The sequence below is a fragment of the Neophocaena asiaeorientalis genome, unplaced genomic scaffold (assembly GCF_003031525.2).
Source record: "Neophocaena asiaeorientalis asiaeorientalis breed wild unplaced genomic scaffold, Neophocaena_asiaeorientalis_V1.1 scaffold143, whole genome shotgun sequence".
In the NCBI taxonomy this organism is placed as follows: domain Eukaryota; kingdom Metazoa; phylum Chordata; class Mammalia; order Artiodactyla; family Phocoenidae; genus Neophocaena; species Neophocaena asiaeorientalis.
In genome coordinates, this window is record NW_020175536.1 from 2,307,318 (window position 1) to 2,328,600 (window position 21,283).

A 21,283-nucleotide genomic window follows, 5' to 3' on the forward strand; every position below is an offset into this window, starting at 1 on the left:
CAAGAGAGAAGCCACCGCAATGAGAAGCCCGTGCACCGCAACAAAGAGTAGCCCCCGCTTGCCGCAACTAGAGAAAGCCCACGTGCAGGAACGAAGACCCAATACAGTCAAAAATAAATATAAGTAAATAAATAAATAAATTTATTTTTTTAAAAAGAAGAATGAAATAATACCATTTGCAGCAACACGGATGGACCTAGAGATTATCATAATAAGTGAAGTAAGTCAGACAGAGAAAGACAAATACTGTCTGTTATCACTTACATGTGGAATCTAAAAAGTACAGCAAACTGGTGAATACAACAAAAAGGAAGCAGACTCACAGGCATAAAGGACACACTAGTGGTTACCAGTGAGGAGAGGGAAGGGGGGAGGGGCAATGTAGGGGCAGGGGATTAAGAGGTACACACTATTAGGTATAAAATAAGCTTCAAGGGTATATTGTCCAACATGGGGAATACAGCCAATATTTTATAATAACTATAAATGGAGGATAACCTTTAAAACCTGTGAATCACTCTACTGTACACCTATAACATATAATATACATCAACTATACTTCAATAGAAAAGAATTTTTTTTAATTAAAAAAAAAACGTCTAGGCTTGATAATCACCTCGTTACCCCATACTCTGGGGGTGGCTGGTACCTCAGGACGGCCACTTCTGTCCTCGCAGGCTGGGGAGCAGGGTAAGGCTTGACCATCTCGTGGAGCATTCCCGGGTGCTGGTCACTGTAGAAAAGTCCATGCTCCTGGGTCTTGCCCACCGGGGACATCATTTGCTTGGTCTTGAAGGGGTACTCGGGTGGAGGACCGCGGGGGTCCAGCACTTTAGCTGCAGGCTGGGCTGGGGAGGGCCCCCCGCCCGCCTTGAACCCCTTTCCGGTCCCTGGGCCGGGGAGGTGTTGCTTTGCACCGTTCCTCTCCAACGACAGCTGCATGATCCTCTCACTGAGAGAGCGGACGTGGCCCTGCTTGAGCTCCTTCAGCGCCTCGTCCTTGTGCGCCTGTCCGCTGTTGGCGCGGTTCACCGTGGGCCTGCCCTCAGTCCGCGCCTTCTGACTGGCGCCCCCGGCCATGTAGTAGCCGTGACCCACAGCCCCCTGCTGCTGCTGCGGCGGCGGCGGCGGCTGCCCCCGGAAGAACTGGGACTGCGCTTTGGCCTCCTCATACGTGGGCAGTTCCTCGTTGTTCTGCTGAGGCTGCGTGGACCGCACCTGTTTCTCCATCACCGTGTTGTCCACCTGGTGTTCCTGACCCTGCGGTTCCTGGCGTGCCGACTGGTAGACCATTTGTGGGTCTTCTTGAGTGAGGTTTTCCGTGGAAGAAAAGTTGTTTGTGGGGTGGGCTGGTCCTGCACTCCCTGTGGCCTGGTGCTGAATGGCCAGCAAGTTCATGTTCTCAGTCGGGGTACCATAGCGCAGTTGCTCCTGGATCAGCCGCTGTAACACTGTTCCAGCTGCCGCATCCTCGGAACCTCTCATTTCCACCTCTGAGATCCTCAGGAAGTTCGGCGGGTGGAAGTTACAAAGAGGATCCTCAACTAGAAGGTAAACACGGGAAAAAGATGTCAGGCTGTTCCATGCAGATATAGGTCTGGACGTACATGGTGAATAACGAACTTTCTAACGACAGAGGCATTTAAAGATTTCCAATACACCGTCACTCCCACTTACCCTACAGTTTCTCATGGAAGCATCTCTCCAAATCAAAGTGTCTCTACTACTCTCCCTTCCCTTGCCTACCGTTTTCTCCTAGACCTTGCTCGGGCCTTCAAGCCCTCCCTTTCCTTTAAGCTCCCCACCGACCCCTTCTCTTCATCATATAAACAGGTCAAGTCTTTCCCATCTTAAAAAAAAAAAAATAAAAAAAAAAAAAATGAAAAAGAAAAAAAAACAAGCAAAACTCAGAACCAAACAAAAAGAAACCATCTTTTCATGGCTCTACATAAACCTCTAAGTGCCACCCTGCAGCTCTCCTCCCCTTCTAATCGTCCTCAGAAAGCAATCGATACTTGCCATCTCCACTTTCCGAACGTGCCGTCCACTGCTCTCCCTACCGCTCTGATTAGTCATCATTCCCAGGGAGAACTTTCCAGCCTAACCTTTCTGAAGCATTTAGCACATTGATCACCCACTTCTTGAAATGCTCTCCTCACTCAGCATCTAGGCCACCCCCTCTCATGGTTCGGGATCCTGCTGTTTCTCCGTACACTCCATCTCTGGCTCCCTTTTCTCCACGTGCCCCTTAAATTCTTTCCCACAGCTCTGCCCTGAGCACTCACCCACCCTCACTTTGACAGATTCTCATCTCATCCACCGCTCGTCTAAACCTACTGACCCACGGCCCACCCATTTACAACCACCAGCCGATGGCCCACAGGTCCTCCAAACTCAACGTGTCTTCCTCAGCCCATCCATACAACCCCTGGATCCCTGCCTCGTCTACTCTTTGCCAAGCCAGAAACCTGAGAGTTTTCCAAAATTCCTTCCTCTCCCTTACCCCCAACATCTGGTCAGCGCCTGCCTGTCAATTCTACATCCGAAATGAAACATCTCTCCCAGCTCTCCCCTTTATTCCCCTGCCAGTCTCCAAGTTCATTATCAATAACCACAGTACAACCACAAAAAACATTTTTAAGGAGCATATGATGTGCCAGGTATTGTACTAAATTCCCTCCTTTATTTAGTTTAGTCCACATATAATCGCATGAGGCAGGTATTAATTCCCCCATCTTACAGATAAGGAGAGAGGTTTAGAGAAGGTAAATCACCAAGGTCACAGATGTAGGAAAAGACAGATCCAGGATCCGACTCATTCCACAACGAAATCTGTGTTCATTCCGCATGACAAGCCCGTGGAGCCTCATACCCAAACCATTCCAAGAGCCCCCTCATCTATTTCTCTGACACTAGTCTCTTTTCCACTTCCAAACCCACCCCCTCAGACTCCAACTTATCTTCCCCACTGCCCTAAGATTGTTCAAACCGGAAAACTTAATCATATCACTCCTCTGCACAAAATTCCTCGACAATTAATTATAGGATGAAACTGACAATCCATCACAGGGTGTAGCAGGCATTGCTTTGTCCATCCAGCAACATTTCATGCCATCACTGGCCCCCTCACCGGCAACCCCTTGGAGTTCAAGTTCCAGCAATACCCTAAGAAGTTCCCAGACATGCTAGCCCTCTCAGGCCTCCAGGACTTTGCTACCATCTATCCCTCTGCCTAGAAAGATGCATCTCACCACACCCTTCTTGGGAAATTCCTAGACATGCTTTGAGTGATGGCTCCAAAGCTACCTTCTAAGTAGAACCCTTCCTGCTGTAGCCCAGCGGGCTTGAGCCCTCCTTCTCCAATGTCCGGGCTCCATTATTATACCTCCCTTAGAGCAATCATCACAATAGATGGCAATTACTTATGTACACAGACTCTAAACTCCTTAAAAGCAAAGATCTTGCCTCCCCAGCTGGGTATCCCTAGCATACAACTCAGTGCCTGCATGTAATGGGGGTCAAACATGTAACCAGTAGAAGAATATCTGAGCACCATGAAATATATAATTTACCCCATTTCACAATAGTACTAAGAAGTAGTGTATTGAGGATATTTATAGTGTTAGGATAGCAAAAATTCTACTACTTATTACTGGCAAGACTTTGAGCACATCACTTGCTCTCTTAGAGCTCAACATCCTCCCCTGTCAGTAGAGGGAGCTGAGCTAGCCCCTTAGAGATAAGCAGCCTTAGAGATAGCAGCCTTCACTCTTACAGTTCCATGCAGTGATGGTTCTTTGTTTTTACATATGCCCAGGACACATCATTTTCCCCCAAACCGTCTTTCTTCCCCAAGGTTGCCTTTTCTTTTTCTATGAATGGCATCCTCATCAGAGACAACCAGATAGAAATTTCAGATTCAATTTTGATCCTTTTGTCTCCTTTGCTCCCTACATTTAATCAAGTGCCAGGCACTTTTCAGTCCACAGCGAAATGAGGAAAAATGAAGGTGGTGTGATATGCTTACAAGATATAGAAATACACATATACATGTGTATATACCTAGACATAAGTCATTGGGTTTATTGTCTTCTTTTGGCAAGGGATTCTGTCAAGGATTACATCCCTCTTACACTTTTCAGTATTAAAATATGAGAAAAGGTGACCGTAGATGACATTTTGAGTGTCTCTGTAACAGTAAAGACTGCAGCCCCAGCTTCCATGCCCTCAGCTACTCCCCGGGTTCCAGTCCCCTAACCAGTTGTCTAAATGTCCTGAGCAGCCTAATATCTCTTGCCTCTGGCCTCTTCTCCTTTGGATCAACACTGTATTTATCTGTATTTGTCTACTAGAATTCAAGCACCAGAGAACAGAGAGTTTTATCTGTTACGTTCACATGCCGTATACCCAGTGCCTAGAATACTACCCCAATATACAGAAGGCATTCAGGAAAGAATTGTGGGGGGCAGGGATAAATTAGAAGTTTGGGATTAACATATACACGCTACTATACATGAAAGCGATAAACAACAAGGACCTACTGTATAGCACAGGGAACTATATTCAGTATCTTGTAATAACCTATTATGAAAAAGAATCTGAAAAAGAATAGATATATAGATAGATAGATAGATAGATAGATATACATATAACTGAATCACTTTGCTGTACACCTGAAACTAACATAGCATTGTAAACTAACCATACTTCAATTCAAAAAAGTGGTTAAAAAAATAATAATAATTGCCAAGTAAAGAACTTTACAGACTGGTTTCTGAAGCTCAACTCTGATCGACCTCAAAATCACACCTCTGTGACCTCAGGCAAATTACTTGGCTTCTCTGAACCTCTCTGCTCTGTATAATGGTCAGGCTTCATACCTGCCTCACAGGACGGCATGTGGAGTAAATTTAAACTTATTCCTCACCTTCAGAGAAGGTGTATAGTAACTGAGATTTAAACCAGAAGTTCAACAACAAAATTTTTTTTTTTTTTTTTTGGTACGCGGGCCTCTCACTGCTGTGGCCTCTCCCGTTGCGGAGCACAGGCTCTGGACGCGCAGGCTCAGCGGCCATGACTCACGGGCCCAGCCGCTCCGCGGCATGTGGGATCTTCCCGGACCGAGGCACGAACCCATGTCCCCTGCATCGGCAGGCGGACTCTCAACCACTGCGCCACCAGGGAAGCCCAACAACAAAACATTTTAAACAACAAAAACAGATCATTGAAAGTCCACACAAGATGAATTGCCAAATAATTGTAATAAGTGATGAACAACCCTAGGAAAGCGATTAACAGTGTGGGTTGAGTTGAGCCATCACTCACTCTACAAATACCAACTGCCAACCTGCTATAGTCAGGCATTCTGATAGGTGCTGGGGTTAGGAGAGTGAAGTGGACAGTCCTTACCTTCAGGGCTTAATGAAATAAGCAAATTCAAATAAAAATCAACATTTTAAAATAAAATGAATAAAAATTCAAATAAAATATATATCCAAAGGAAAAAGATTTTTTTGGATGAATAATAAAAGGAATGGTGTCTCATTAAGCATGAAAACTACTGAATTTCCTTTTCATACGCAAATTTGGCAAGAACCCTGAGATCTTCTTTAAAGTGGTTTTGAAGATTCCTTTTCATGGTTTAACCAATCTCATAAACCCTCAAAAATAGGCAGAAAGTTTTTACAAAGGAAGCAGTTCCTTCCCGACTATAGTTTTCAATTTCTCTGAATTTCTGAATCATTTGCAAAAAGAGGTAAAAATGAAAGCAGAGAAGAAAAAAAAGAATGAAAGATTCTGGGAAAGAATACAAAAGAATATTTAGGAATTAGAAGAAAATGAGGGCATAAATGGTATAATTCTGAAGTTCCTACATACTTAGGAACTCTGTTGAGAGGGTCACATATTATAGTAAAACAGTCTATTAAAACCTTGTTAATGTTTACCAAACATTAAAAATAAGGCACCTACCAACACAGAGACAACCAATAATCCAATATGCTGATATTTAAAACAAGGATAGAGAAAAAATTATGCAAAAGAGCGAAAAATGAGAAACATAAGATTGTTCTGCTTTTCCAACACAAGTGCCAATAAAAAAACTTACCAACTTTTTCCCTGATGCTACTGTTTGCCTCCACCGTCAAAGATGCTTCATGCCTCCCAGAATAGAGCTGAAAGTCTGGGAAAAAGTAGTTGGGGTCTTCCAGAATCTGGATGGGACTACTGGGGCTGTAACAGGCAGGAGGGGGACCTGGGGGCAGAAAGCAAAGTGCATATTAGTACCAATGAAGTCCTCCTCTCCCTCTTTGCCGTGTGAGTCACACTAGCTGTTCTCCCACACACATTTCCACTGGCAGTGGCAGCTCTGTCTTTTCGATTCATAAAATTCCAAAGTTACTATTCAGAGTCATCACAAGTCTAGCCACCCACCAAAATGACCCGTGAGGTCACAATAACAATTTTCAAGACACGCTGAGTGAAGGCAGGGACCCTTCCTCACAACCTACTTCCAAGGGCAGCAGCAGAAACACTGGCAGAAATCAAGTCCCCTTGAGGAACTGGACAAGTCACCAAGTTTGGAAAGGTCAAGGTGGGGGACAGAAAGGAGGGAGGCAGGGAGGCCAGAAAAGGAAAACTAAAAGGGGAAGGGCAGCTGTCTCTTGGAATGTATGAAACATGCAGAGAGGGGTGGTCATTTTGCCAGACCACGTGTTAGCAAGGGCCTGTCCCAACCCAGGACAGAGCGCTCAGCCCCACTCTGAGGGTTCTGGAGCCTCGTGTGGCAGTGTGAGCCCGGGTCATGGGTTCTGGTCCTCTGCCCGGCACTGACCTTTCAGCTCCTCGGTATCTGCCTCACACTCAAAGAGGAGTGTGCTTCCTGATTCAATTAAACGTGACACTGTGTTCAATTCTACACTCCCTGAACATGAGATACCACGACAGTGACACCGATCTGGCATCTACAACATCGTGGGAACACTCAGCGGGATGGGTCTGGGCTGTCTTTCCTCTCTGCACTCGTTTCTCTGCATGGGCACCAAGTTGAAGGCTCTTTCTGGCAAAAGTAACTCAGTTTACTCTGGGGAAAGAGTCAGGCTATTTTTTTTTAAATTAAAATCCTTGCCCCAAAGGATTCCATAATGTACGCAAATCAATCAATGTGATACACCATATTAAAAAATTGAAGAGTAAAAACCATATGATCATCTCAATAGATGCAGAAACAGCTTTTGACAAAATTCAGCACCCATTTATGATAAAAACTCTACAGAGGGCTTCCCTGGTGGCGCAGTGGTTGAGAGTCCGCCTGCCAATGCAGGGAACATGGGTTCATGCCCCAGTCCGGGAAGATCCCACATGCCGCGGAGTGGCTGGGCCCGTGAGCCATGGCTGCTGGGCCTGTGCATCCGGAGCAACAGGACCCTCAGAATTGGAGAAAATATTTGCAAATGAATTAACCAACAAAGGATTAATCTGCAAAATATATAAACAGCTCATGAAGCTCAATGTTAAAAAAACAAACAACCCAATCCAAAAATGGGCAGAAGACTTAATCAGACATTTCGCCAAAGAAGATATACAGATGGCTAAGAAGCACAGGAAAAGCTGCTCAACATCACTACTTATTAGAGAAATGCAAATCAAAACTACAATGAGGTATCACCTCACACACCAGTTAGAATGGGCATCATCAGAAAATCTACAAGTAACAAATGCTGGAGAGGGTGTGGAGAAAATGGAACCCTCTTGCACTGCTGGTGGGAATGTAATTCAGCCACTATGGAGAACAGTATGGAGGTTCCTTAAAAAACTAAAAATAGAATTACCATATGACCCAGAAATCCCACTACTGGGCATATACCCAGAGAAAACCATAATTCAGAACCACACATGCACACCAGTGTTCATTGCAGCACTATTTACAATAGCCAGGTCATGGAAGCAACCTAAATGTCCATCGACAGACGAATGGATAAAGGAGATGTGGTACATATATACAATGGAATATTACTCAGCCATAAAAAGGAACGAAATTGGGTCATTTGTAGAGACATGGATGGATCTAGAGACTGTCATACAGAGTGAAGTAAGTCAGAAAGAGAAAAACAAATATCGTATACTAATGCATATATGCGGAATCTAGAAAAATGGTACAGATGAACCGGTTTGCTGGGCAGAAATAGAGACACAGATGTAGAGAACAAACGTATGGACACCAAGGGGGGAAAGCAGCAGCGGGTGGGGCTGGTGGTGTGATGAATTGGGAGATTGGGATTGACATGTATACACTGATATGTATAAAATAGATAAGTAATAAGAAACTGCTGTATAAAAAAATAAAACAAAATTCAAAAGTTCAAAAAATAAAAGGTCTTTTCTATTAAAAACTATATATATACATATATATAGACATATATATATGGTAGCTAAACATGAATATCAATTAGATTAGTTACAAATACAAGGAAAAACAATTTAGAGAGTTAACGGCTAAGGACATCTTAGTACCTTTTCCGTTAACGTGTAACTATAATGGATCATTATATAGTTTGTCCTGGTCTTCTCCTCATCACATGTAGAATTAATCCATATCAAAGCTTTCTTGTACCCAAACCTGAAGGTTTGTCCACAGCTGTCCAAAGTTTACCTCGACAGTTTCCCTTCCATCCTGGATATCCTTTCCCTAGCATTCTGGACAATGAACCCTCCCCTCTGATTCTCCACTGTTGGTGGAGATAAGATAGATGGTACAAAGCATGCCAAGAGACTTCACAGGGTGGCGGCACCTCATTGGGTCATCAGAATCCAAATTTTGCCAATTCATTAATTTACCATGAGAAACACAACCACCAGAGGGAACAGTCTCTTATGCCCTCCAGGCCAGCTAGCACTTTTACTGTTTTGACATTTCCACAAGAAGCCAAATTACAGCTTGGAAGTTGCACGGTGAGCAAGGAATCCCAGTAAGGGAGGTAGATGCATGATCAAATGATGGATGCGACTAGGTAGAGTTGTCTGATGCCTCCATATCCCTCAAAGGAATTTGCCCACCCAGGCACCCAAGCAGCACCCATTTCTCGGTGGCAATTTACCCGAGTTGTAGACAAAGCTTTTAGGAAAAATATTATCCGAGATGCTTGTGTTACTGACTGTGGAACCCGAAAAGGAGTGGGCAATACCAAGCCTCAGAATTAAATCTGATTACTTTGGTCTATAGTTCCAATAGAAATTGTTTCAACATTTAGTCAACATGTTCCTGGCATGTTCTAAGTGTCAGGCGCCATGCTAGAGGGTTAAACAAGACAAGAACTCTGCCGTCAGGAGTCTCATAATTCAGTAGGAAGCAGACACGTTGGCTGGCAGTTACGATGCAGGGTAGCGTTGGCTGTAACAAAGGCTTGTTCTAGATACAGTGGGAGCTCAGGACAAAGGGCCTAACCCTGCCTAAAGGTCAAGAAAACCTGCACAGAGGCCAAGGAGCCTTCAGCTGATCCTGCTTCAGTAACTGATTTTCACAATGAAAGAAAATGCATTTTTATGATTATGTATTACCAATAATACAATCATATAGAGGACTGCTGTTAGTCTTATGGTACGTGTCTGTTTAATTTTATACATTAAGATCTGTACATACAAATTTGGAATCACACAGTGTCATGCTGCTGTCACTTAGCATGATAACATGAGTTGTTCTCCCGCGATGTAATAAAAATACATTAAAAAAAAAAAATCCTTGCCCCAGAGGTAATTCCATGAGAAGAAAAATCATGTTTTACAGCCATCACTTCAGACAGGTCATTTGCAATTTCTTGCTAGGATTGTTATCTACCCATTTCCCATAAGGCCCAAGCTAGTAGTAAGCAACTAATTATTCTAAGAGGTTGTAAGATGGAAATTTACTCAACTTCTTCCTTAGTTTCTCTACCTCAACCCATGAAATAATATCTGCGCGTGTGCTCACGTGTATCATAAGCGTGTACAGACCAGAGAGAAAAAGAGGAAAAAGATTTTGACAACCAGAATATTTCTCTTACAATGTTAAAATAAATAATGTAGTTGTGACTTAGATCTTAAGGATGAATAAAAACTGAGTGTGAATGACATACTATATAAAGATCAGCCTCGGGGCTTCCCTGGTGGCGCAGTGGTTGAGAGTCCGCCTGCCGATGCAGGGGACGCGGGTTCGTGCCCCGGTCTGGGAAGATCCCACATGCCGCGGAGTGGCTGGGCCCGTGAGCCATGGCCGCTGAGCCTGCGCGTCCGGAGCCTGTGCTCCGCAACGGGAGAGGCCACAGCGGTGAGAGGCCCGCGTACCGCAAAAAAAAGAGAAAAGATCAGCCTAAAATGACAGTTCCAATGCCTGTGACAGCATCTGTCGGCGTTCTCTTTTTGGCCGACCAACAAAGGACTACCCTGGAAAGAAACTCAGCCCTTTCTGGGCCTCATCTTCTACATCTATAAATCTAAAAGTCAAGGCTAAAATTAGGAATCATCGACGGCCTGGATCCAAAGGCAAATCCTGGCCTGGCTTCTACTTCAGGCAGGTGGAAAATATTGGTGGAAAGTTGGAGAGACGCACAGAGCAACCCTGGCCACCTATTAGGATCACCTGGGGAACGCTGCCAATGCCAGTACCCCAGTCTCACCCAGACCTAGTCAATCAGAATCACTGGGACAGGGCCCAGGCATGTGTATTTTATAAGGCTCTTCATATGATTCCGATGTGCAACCACTGCCGAGAAGCCCTAAGCTAGATGGAGAACGGTGCATGCAGGCAAAGAAACAAAAAAACACAAACACACCTTCCGCACCCTCCGCCTCTCTCCCACCCAATGAGAGCCAGGGAGGAGTTGAGGACCCATACACTTGAGTAAAGAAAGTGTGACAGATACACGTTACTATATATAAAATAGATAAACAACAAGGACCTACTGTGTAGCACAGGGAACTATATTCAATATCTTACAATAACTTATAATGGAAAAGCATCTGAAAAAGAATATATATATATTTACTGTACACCTGAAACTACACAACACTGTAAATCAACTACACTTCAATTCAATTAAAAAAAAAAGTGTGGTGTTCTCTTACGATCTGGATCAGGAATGGCATATGCCAACAGATTACAACTCTTTGGGCCCTACCATCTAATCATGTGACTAAAAATTTTAAATGATAACAGAGAGTAAACTGCCAATAAAACTGTGGCCTACCTAAGAATATATATGTGTATATGTATGGGTGTATAAAGGTGTGTGCAGGGAATGTGTGTATGCATAGATACATGCTTTCAACATGGAGCCCAGTTAAGAACCCTGCAGTAAGCCATTCCTATCATCACAACACTGGTATAAACTGCTTTTCCACACCTTATCCAATGGCCTGCCGAGTGAGAGTAGGCCCCAGGGCTCCAGGCTACAGGGCGCTATAGAGAGAGCAGAGCTGGAAGGAGGGGCCTAAGCTCAGAGGGCACCAAAGATGCGCCGCCTCTCACCATTTCTTCGGCAGGCCTCAGTATTAAGAAAGAACTAATGCTCTTCGTACGCGCACGTACACACACACACACACCCCTATGCAGACTGAAGGACAGGATGCCCAACTCCATATGAACAGTCATCTAAGACTCAGTGGCCCACACACTGACCGAGAGTTCCGTTCCCACTCTGCCCCCTCTCCTTGGAAATGCAGAGAAGATGATCAGGACAGACCCTACGGACAGCCAGGCCCAGGAATCAGCACTCCACTGGGCCAAGAGACAACCCCGTGAGCTATCCCAGCACTGCCACACCTGAAAGGAATCATTTCACTTCCAGCTCCCTCACCTGTAAGACAAGGTAAAATGATAATAACGTGTATCACAGGGTGGCACGACATTCCTGGGCTACACAGCAAAAATGCAAGAGAGACACCATCCACCGTCCCACGTGCGCATAATCTTTCCCTTCCTGTTCTAGTGCAGGATCTTCGTTAGGAACTCCGGTAGCACGATTTGAGTCTGTTTTCTTATGTAAAAACATAGGGTATATAATCTAACCAACAGGGTCAAGGATCTCTGAAATCAGAAACTGGACATCAATACCTGTCATAAGCAGAAATTCGGTTTTCCTTGTTAGCAGGTCTCCAGCCCCGGGAGCAAGAATTGTGAGAAACCACAGGAGACGCCCGGACACCACCCCTACCCGGTGAGCGCTGCGAGGCCTGGCTGGGGCCCAGGGCCTAAGTGACAGTGCAGGTTTTAGGGGAGTCCACAGCTGACCAAGGATTCAGCTTCTATGTAATCTGTACATGGAGTTGCCTCTCAGGGTTTCCATGTAAGTTTCTCTTGACTTAGTAACTTGCAGTCACCTACTTTCAACCCAAACCTTCATCTAAGGACCATGGCTCACACAGCTTTAGTCTGCGTGGGGAAACTGGCAGAAGCAATAGAAAACCTGCCCAGGGTCTCCCTCTGGGCAGGGGGCGGGCAGCACCTCGGGCTCCTGCCTGAAGTAAAGCTAGACATTTGTTTGTGCTGTACTCGGCAGAGGGTGAAATTCTGCAATTTCAGTTTGAGGGTTCAACGTTTCTGCCTTATATTGATGATGACCCATTTCAACAAGAATAGTTCCTTTCTCTTTGCAAAAACTGCATGTCATTTCTCAACAAGAATCCTTTGCTTCTCTAAGAGCATGACTACTTTTGGCTGGCTTCTAAAGCACTGAAAACTTCCTTCCCATTATGGTTTTACTCTCTCACTTTCTTTGTAACTGTCCAGAGGCCTTTAGGTAATGTGACCCTGAACACGACTTTTTTCCCTCCCTCCATAGTAGGGATAACAAAGGCCTCGTTGTTGAAGGAAAAATGAATTAAGGTAAAAATGAAGTGAGTTTCCTGGGGGAGGCGAGAGGTACAACAAGAATCCTGGTCACCTGCTCAGCTGTTTCACCTCCATTGTAACTGATTCGTTCCCTAAGATCAGATCTGGAATCCATAAACAGACCAACATAAGAGGCTCAGGAGTCTCCTTCCGGTGTAAACACCAGAGGACATTCAAACCGTCACCCCACTACTGTCCTGCACTCACACAGCTGGGAATCACCTGTCCTTAATTAAACTCCACCGCCAGCATGCCACTCCCCTGCACATAAACATATCGGCTACAGCTTCAATTTCAAATTCTGTTCGGTTTTCAAGGCTGTCTACACTCGGCCCCCTCCTTTAGCTGTCAACAGTGCTGCTGGTCCCCTCAGCATCCCAGCCTCCTGTGAACAGGCCACCCTCATTCTCCAAGGCCCTGCTGGGAATGCCATCCTCTAGCTGCACACTCCCTTCCCCAAGTCCTCTAAAGTTCATCCCAATACATTTACCTCTTCAGGTTACCTCCCCTACAGTGGCCTGCCTTCCCCCAATGGCCATGGTAATGATGATCGAAAGCGCACAACTGAGCACTTAAACATCAACTGCCTAGTAGTTTGCAGTAGTCACTTAATATAGGCTGGTGCATCCAACAATCCCACTTCTGGGCATATACCCAGACAAAACTCTAAATCAAAAAGATACATGCATCCCTGTGTTCACAGAAGCACTATTCACAATAGCCAAGACACGGAAACAACTTAAATGACCATCGACAGAGGAATGGATAAAGAAGATGTGGTACATATACACAATGGAATATTACTCAACCATTAAGTAGATGCACATATCTAAAAAACAAAAACAGACTCACGGATATACAGAACAGACTAGTGGTTGCCAAGGGGAAGGGGCGACGTGGGAGGGAAGGACTGGGAGTCTGGGATTAGCAGAGATGCAAACTATTACATATAGGACGAATAAACAAGGCCCTACTGTATAGCACAGGGAACTATATTCAATATCCTATGATAAATCATAATGGAAAAGAATATGAAAAAGAATATACATATATGTATAACTGAGTCACTTTGCTATACAGCAGAAATTAAACACAATGTAAATCAACTCTACTTCAATAAATAAATAAACAAATATATATATATATATAAATAAATATATATATATATGCTGGTGCCAGTGCCCTGGTGAAGCTTGAAGACAAGGCACCATATGGGTACTTGCTACTTTCTGTATAAGGTATATATATGTTCCCTTACTACTTGCTGATGGATGGAGAACTTGGCATATCCTCTGGGATGATGTCTCTACCAAGTTTAATGAGAGGGTCCCTTCAAAGCCAGTCTCTGAGAGTTCCCGATGATTCCCTGGCCCTCTCAGTTCTCTAAGATGAGGAAGCACTGGCTCTCCCCTTTGCAGCTGGCAGTGATGCTCTGGGGCCTTTGCTCACTGCGAAAAAACTCCCAGGTGTCACTGCACCCAAGTGCAAGACTTTCTGCCAGCTCCATGTAAGCCAAAACCACCTAATGCCTTTAAAAACAATTCCACTGGGCTTCCCCGGTGGCGCAGTGGTTGAGAGTCAGCCTGCCGATGCAGGGGACACGGGTTCGTGCCCCGGTCCGGGAAGATACCACATGCCGCGGAGCAGCTGGGCCCGTGAGCCTGCGCGTCCGAAGCCTGTGCTCCGCAACGGGAGAGGCCACAACAGTGAGAGGCCCGCGTACCGCAAAAAAAAAAAAAAAAAAATTTCCACTGTCGAGATTAGAATAACCTCCTCTAACCTTATAACAGAGATTTTTAACCACAAGCAGCAAAACAATTCTGTGGCTTGTACCTTCCTTTTCAAAGAGCTAAGGAATTTACTGAGTGCGCCAGCAGCCTCAAAGTTAAATGTCAGCAACCAAGCCAAGCCTTCGGATTCTGGCAGAACTGGAGGTTTCTCCGGGGAGTAGAATACTCTGCTCAGGGAGACAGATGCCCTAGAACCAATGTTTTTAAAGGGAGCGTGGAGACTCCACGACCAGTACCTGAAAAATAAGGGGTAGTCTGTTCACAAGCCCTCATGTGAAGCCAAGCTCCCTCCCTAGGGTAGCCAAGTCACACTCTTGATCCTGAGGCCTGAAGGAAGCAGACAGGTCCTGGCATCCCCCTCTATGAACGCCCGCACGCAGCACACACACTGAAAAAGCAAACAGGGATCTCCAACACTAAACTGAAGGCACACAGCTGAATACACCTTCTCACTCCCTTTCTCCCAAGTAACCATTATTTGAAACCCAAGATGGGGGGAGTGGGGAGGAGGTGGGAGCGGGGAAGATTTCTAAAATTCCCAGCCTCTACAGAGATGGTCTTCCTGGGCATGGAACTTCAGTTTGAATCCCTGGAATAATCCATCCATTGTAGAAAACAAGAAAAATAAATACACCTATTTAATTTAGACTCTCTCAGAGTGGAATTTGTGATGAATACCTTTAAAGTTGTGTGAAGTTTAACTTTGTAATGCTTATTTAAAAATATCTCTGAGATAGTATCAGTGTGGACCAAACTACAGAAAGTATGCTTAACCTTTAAAGTAACAATTGAGTTCAACAGGGCCCTGTGATGTGAGCTATAAATAACAAAGATATGAGTAAGACCACCCTTAGCCTTAGGACACAACTATCCAAACTTCATCTCAGAGTAAGTGCTCTATTAAAGGGACACAAAGCTTTGGAGGCTCAGGAGTAATTCGTTACTACGCGATGATTGACAGAGATGATTTGGAGCTAAAATGACAAGGAGAAAGAGACTCCTGAGCTGAAGTGGAAAAAAGGAGGAGGATGTTAATCTGCTTCAGGGTGAGGAGAGGGTGCTAGTGAGGAAAGATGAGCCCCAAAAGGTAAAGGTGAAGCATAGGGACTGAGTCACCAAAGTGTTTGGTCTCTTTAAGCAATGGAGAATTCACTGGTGCTTGGGTATAGGTAAGGAGGAGGATGAAGCTGTATCTGCAGACCCAGAATCCAGTATTTAGTTTTAAAAGCCTATAGAGTTATCATATGATCCACCAATCCCACTCCTGGGCATATATCCAGAGAAAACTCTCATTCGAAAAGATACAAGCACCCCAATGCTCATAGCAGCACTACTTACAATAACCAAGACGTGGAAGCAACTTAAGTGTCCATCAACAGATGAATGGATAAAGAAGATGTGGTACATATATACAATGGAATACTACTCAGCCATAAAAAGGAACGAAATAATGCCATTTGCAGCAACATGGGTGGACCTAGAGATTATCATACTAAATGAAGTCAGAAAGAGAAAGGCAAATACCACACAACATCTAAACTATGATACAAATGAACAGAAACAGAAAGGGGGTGGGGGAGGGCTAAATTAAGAGTCTGGGATTATCAGATACACACTACTATATATAAAATAGATAAACAATGAGGTCCTACTGTATAGTACAGGGAACTATATTCAATATCCTATAATAAACCATAATAAAAAAGAATAGAAAAAAATATATACATACATGTATATATAGCTGAATCACTTTGCTGTACACCAGAAACTAACACAACATCGTAAATCAACTATACTTCAATAAAATATTTTTAAAAAAGAACTTCTTATAGATACAGAGACTTACCTTACAAAAAAATTTAATTGTTCTGACCCCTATTCTAAGAACACAACACTGTATGGTAAGTACTACATGACTTGGCACAACCTGCCTTGAATTATAGCAACTCATGTCTATTGCCCCAAATACCCTTTGCACAAAACCTGGAGAAATACTTGCAGTTCCCCCAAAGTTTCCTCCATCTGGAGGGCCTTTCTCCCTATACGGGTCAAGGAAACTCTTACTTCAGCACACTCTAAATGCTAAAATATATACCCTGACTATCCAAATGTCTCTGGAAGCCCTCCTCTAGTGCCACTTCCTCCAGGAAGTCATCTACCCCTCCTCCCCCAATTTTGTATATGCCACTCACCTGCATTCCCATCACATTTCATGCATATTTATGCTGCAATATATTACATTGCCTGTGTATTTCATTTTTTTAGTTTTTTTCTCTCCCCATTCACTTATAAGTTGATCAACAGCAAGGATCTTGCCTTATTCACCTCTCATATCTCCAGTTTCCAGCAGGAATAAGATCAAAGTAAGTGCTCAGTTCCTATTTATTGAATCAATGACCCATCTGCATATGTTCACAGTCCCTAGCAGTTTCTAGCACATAATAGGCACTCAATAAATACACATTAATGGAATTAAGATACATTTTAAAATAACCAATTACAAACATATTCTTAATTCTACAGAGCTTAACTCAAAGGGGAGTTGTCTCTTTCAATCTACTCAGGAGACCAAGGCTTGGTAAAAGCTAGTGGGGAAAAAAAAAAAAAAAAGGAGAAAGCCATCTAGTGCTAAAACAGGTTAATTACAAGCATGCTGTGATCCAAATCCTGCAGGGGCTTTGTACATGTTAGAGGTAACAACATCACAGGGATTTTGTAGCCTAAACACAAATTCACATTTAGAGAAAGGGGCCCTTTGGTCCCACTCAACACCCACAGCAGGTCCCAGAGCCCTGGGACTGTGTGCTAAATACAGCCCTTGGTTTCTGCTTCCTCACATGTCTGAGAGCTGGTGCAGTCGGGAGACCTCTAAGTGTATACACTCATGCACCGTTAAAAAGATAAATAAATAAAAGGAGTCATTGCGGTCCCACCACCCAGAGTCACAGGGAGTATACGATGAGAGCGTCCGCGGTAAAAGGACCCCATCTACCAAGAGGAAATCATTTTTTAAATGTGGGTTTTACTATCACATCCAAAGGCTACATAAATATCTTGACTCAAGTACACATAATTATCACAATTCATATTTCATGTTGATGTATTTGGTGTTTAACTTAGCTAAAACTAAAAGTACCTGGACTTCAGAGATTCCTTTCCTCAGGTAAGTTTTTTCTTTTAAACCCCTTTATTAAGGTATGATTAACACATAAAGAGCTGTACATATTTAATGTATACAGCTCGATGAGTTTGGGGATAAGCATACACCGTAAAACCATCACCACCATCAAGGTCACAGACATATCCATCACGACCCAAAGTTTTCTCCCACCCCCTCTATGATTTGTATGTGTATGTGTGTGTGTGTGTGGTAAGACCTTAATCTATCCTCTTAGCAAATTTTCAGTATACAATACCGTACTGTTAGCTTTAGGCACTATGCTGTATAATAGATCTCTAGACCTCATTTACTTGGATCAGTTTTAATAAATAAGCCCTATATTAATTTAATAACTGAAATTTAAATCATCTTTAAACACACCCTATTTGTTTATACTTATCTCAGGACCACAGAGGGATTCTTTTGGGTGCCCTGGCTCACATTTTGTTCCCAGTGAGGAAAACAAATTATTACTAGCAGGTTAAGTTCCGTTGCTCAAACGTGTTTCTATCACTGTCTGCAGACAGTAAGTACTTAAAGTTTTGGGAACAAAGGAAAACAAACAGGATGAAGAGCCTTAAAATAAACCCCAAGACTTAAGGTGACAACATGAATGCACAGCTGTGCTCCTCACAGCTCCCTCTCACCCACACTGCAGAGAGAGGAACAGTTCGGACACGAGGATCTTAGGACCCTCCAGCCTTCCGGATCCTAAGAGCGTGCTGTTGCAGCTTAGTGACACCGAGAGGTCTGCCAGGCGGCAGCGTTTCACAGGGACTGGGACTCTGGAGAGGCAAGTACACTTCTTCTCATCACTCCCGCCCACCCCATAAGTCAGTATTGGCTCATGGATGAACTACATAATTTAAAGCAACGAATATTCCCCAAGAAATTAAACATCCCTTTAGTAAGAAGAGTATAATCAATAATAGCAATTTACTGAGGGCCTACTAAGTGCAGGGATGATATAAAAATTATTGTATTTAATTATCTCCCTATTCCCATTGTACAGACAGGGATACCAGACTCACGGTGGTAAAGTCACGTCCAGAGTCACAAAACTAGCCAGCAGCACAGCTCCTAAGCCCTTCCAACAGCAAAGCTCTTTTTACTCTGCTATTCTGCCATCCAAAGATCCCCCAATCATGCACACTTAATTTTTTTAATTGAAGTATAGTTGATGGACAATATTATACAAGTTATAGGTATACAATATAGTGACTCACAATTTGTAAAGGTTATACTTCATTTATAGTTATTATAAAATATTGGCTATATTCCAGGTGTTGTACAATATAACCTTGTACCTTATTTTATACCTAATAGTTTGTACCTCTAAATCCCCTCCTCCCTCCCCTCTCCCCACTGGTAACTACTAGGTTTGTTCTCTATATCTGTTGAGTCTGTTTCTTTTTTGTTATATTCACCAGTTTGTTGTATTTTTTAGATTCCACAGGCAAGCAATATCATACAGTGTTTGTCATTGTCTGACTTATTTCACTTAGCGTAATACCCTCCAATTCCATCCATGTTGCTGCAAATGGCAAAAGTAATATGGCTGAGTAATATTCCATTGTGTGTGTCTGTAGATACATAGTTACCACATCTTCTTTATCCGCTCAGCTGTTGATGGACACTGAGGTTGCTTCCATATCTTGGCAATTGTAAATAATGCTGTTACAAACACTGGGGTGCGTGTATCTTTTGGAATTAGTAAGTTTGTTTTTTTCAGATATATACCCAGGAGCGGGATTGCAGTGCACACTTAATTCTAAGTCATCTTTTCCTGCCTAATTTCTTATATTAATATTAGAGGAGTTTTAATGAAATGTCCTTGCTTGTGGATAATGCGGAAAGGCTCTGGGAAAGTTTCCTTCCCTCCATACATGCCTGCATAAATGCCAGTATATGTGAGACAGATTTGTGTTATTTCTTATAAAAGCTCAGAGTAATAAGAACACACCACCTGCCCATCACCAGAACACCAAGGCAGTTGATGAAACCAACCTTTCCATCCCTTCCATTTGGCCACATATTATTTTCATGATGGCGTCTCCACTTTAACAGTGAATCCTAAACCCGTGGTGTGTCAAAGTTACCCATGGATCATGTTAAAATGTCACCTCCAAGCCCCCATGTCAGACCTGTAACATCGGGATCGCCACAAGTACGGACCAGAAAGGAAGTTTTTGGCTATGCTTCACAGTTGATTTGAATGCAGAGTCAGGTTTGGGAAGCTTGTACTTCTCTGCCATATAAGATCTTATACAACACATGAACTGAAAAGTTGTGGTAAACTGAAACTTTATAAATCAATCACATTTTAAGCCAAAACATGTCAGATCTGAAGAATCCAAACAATGATGAACAATTAAAGGAGACAACTTTTCCTAAAACCAACCAGCCAACCAATCTGCATTGACTCCTTTAAAGTGAAAAATCCTTTGCATAAATGTGTTACTTTTTAATAAATTCAGATTTGAAGTCAATAGTTTTAGTGCCCTATATTTCACAATAGCTAACCCAAATGACTGGTAAGGGAATATGACTATTTCAGCTACATCTAAAATATTGTTATAAAGATACAATAGAAAAGTGATCATACAAAAAAATACATCTAATTCAGCATGATGAGAAAAAGCCTGGGAAACTGCCTACCATATTATATGATAAATACTTCTAAATCTGAAACTGAGAAATCACAGGGCCATCTATGCCAGCAAGTCATGTAAAACAAGCAGCTATCTAATTATAGGGAAGGAAGGCAAAGAAAGTAACATTACTGAGCATGACATGATACACAGACATTATCTCAGATAATTCTCACATCTCTGAGAATTAGGTTTCATTATCTCCTTTTTTCCTAAACAAAAAGCAGGAATGTCATGCTCTGGGTCACACAAAAATAAACAAATGGGACCTAATTAAACTTAAAAGCGTTTGCTCGGCAAAGCAAACCATAAACAAAACTAAAAGATACCCCACAGAATGGGAGAAAATATTTGCAAACGAAGCAACCAACAAGGGATTAATCTCCAACATATACAAACAGCTCATGCAGCTCAATATCAAAACAACAAAAAACCCAATCAAAAAATGGGCAGAAGATATAAATAGACACTTCTACAAAGAAGACATAAGGATGACCAAAAAGCACATGAAAAGATGCTCGTCATCACTAATTATTAGAGAAATACAAATCAAAACTACAGTGAGGTATCACCTCACACTGGTCAGAATGGCCATCATCAAAAAATCTACAAACAGTAAATGCTGGAGAGGGTGTGGAGAAAAGGGAGCCCTCCTACACTGTTGATGGGAATGTAAATTGGTACAGCCAATATAGAGAACAGTATGGAGGTTCCCTAATAAACTAAAAATAGAGCTACCGTATGATCCAGCAATCCCACTACTGGGCATGTATCTGGAGAAAACCATAATTTGAAAAGCTACATGCACCCCAGTGTTCAT

The 21,283-nt window shown here is 43.1% G+C and overlaps 1 protein-coding gene across 2 annotated transcripts in view; it reads right to left on the reverse strand.

Moving 5' to 3' along the window:
- The window catches only part of AMOTL1 (angiomotin like 1), a 132,437-nt gene that overhangs the window by 69,950 nt on the left and 41,204 nt on the right, over positions 1-21,283 (reverse strand). For both annotated transcript variants that reach the window (XM_024731311.1, XM_024731312.1), the window contains exons 2-3: positions 6,107-6,253; positions 617-1,544 (exon numbers count right to left, since the gene is read on the reverse strand). In XM_024731311.1, the coding sequence (XP_024587079.1) occupies positions 617-1,544; positions 6,107-6,253 (1,075 nt within the window). The remainder of the gene's footprint in view (positions 1-616; positions 1,545-6,106; positions 6,254-21,283) is intronic.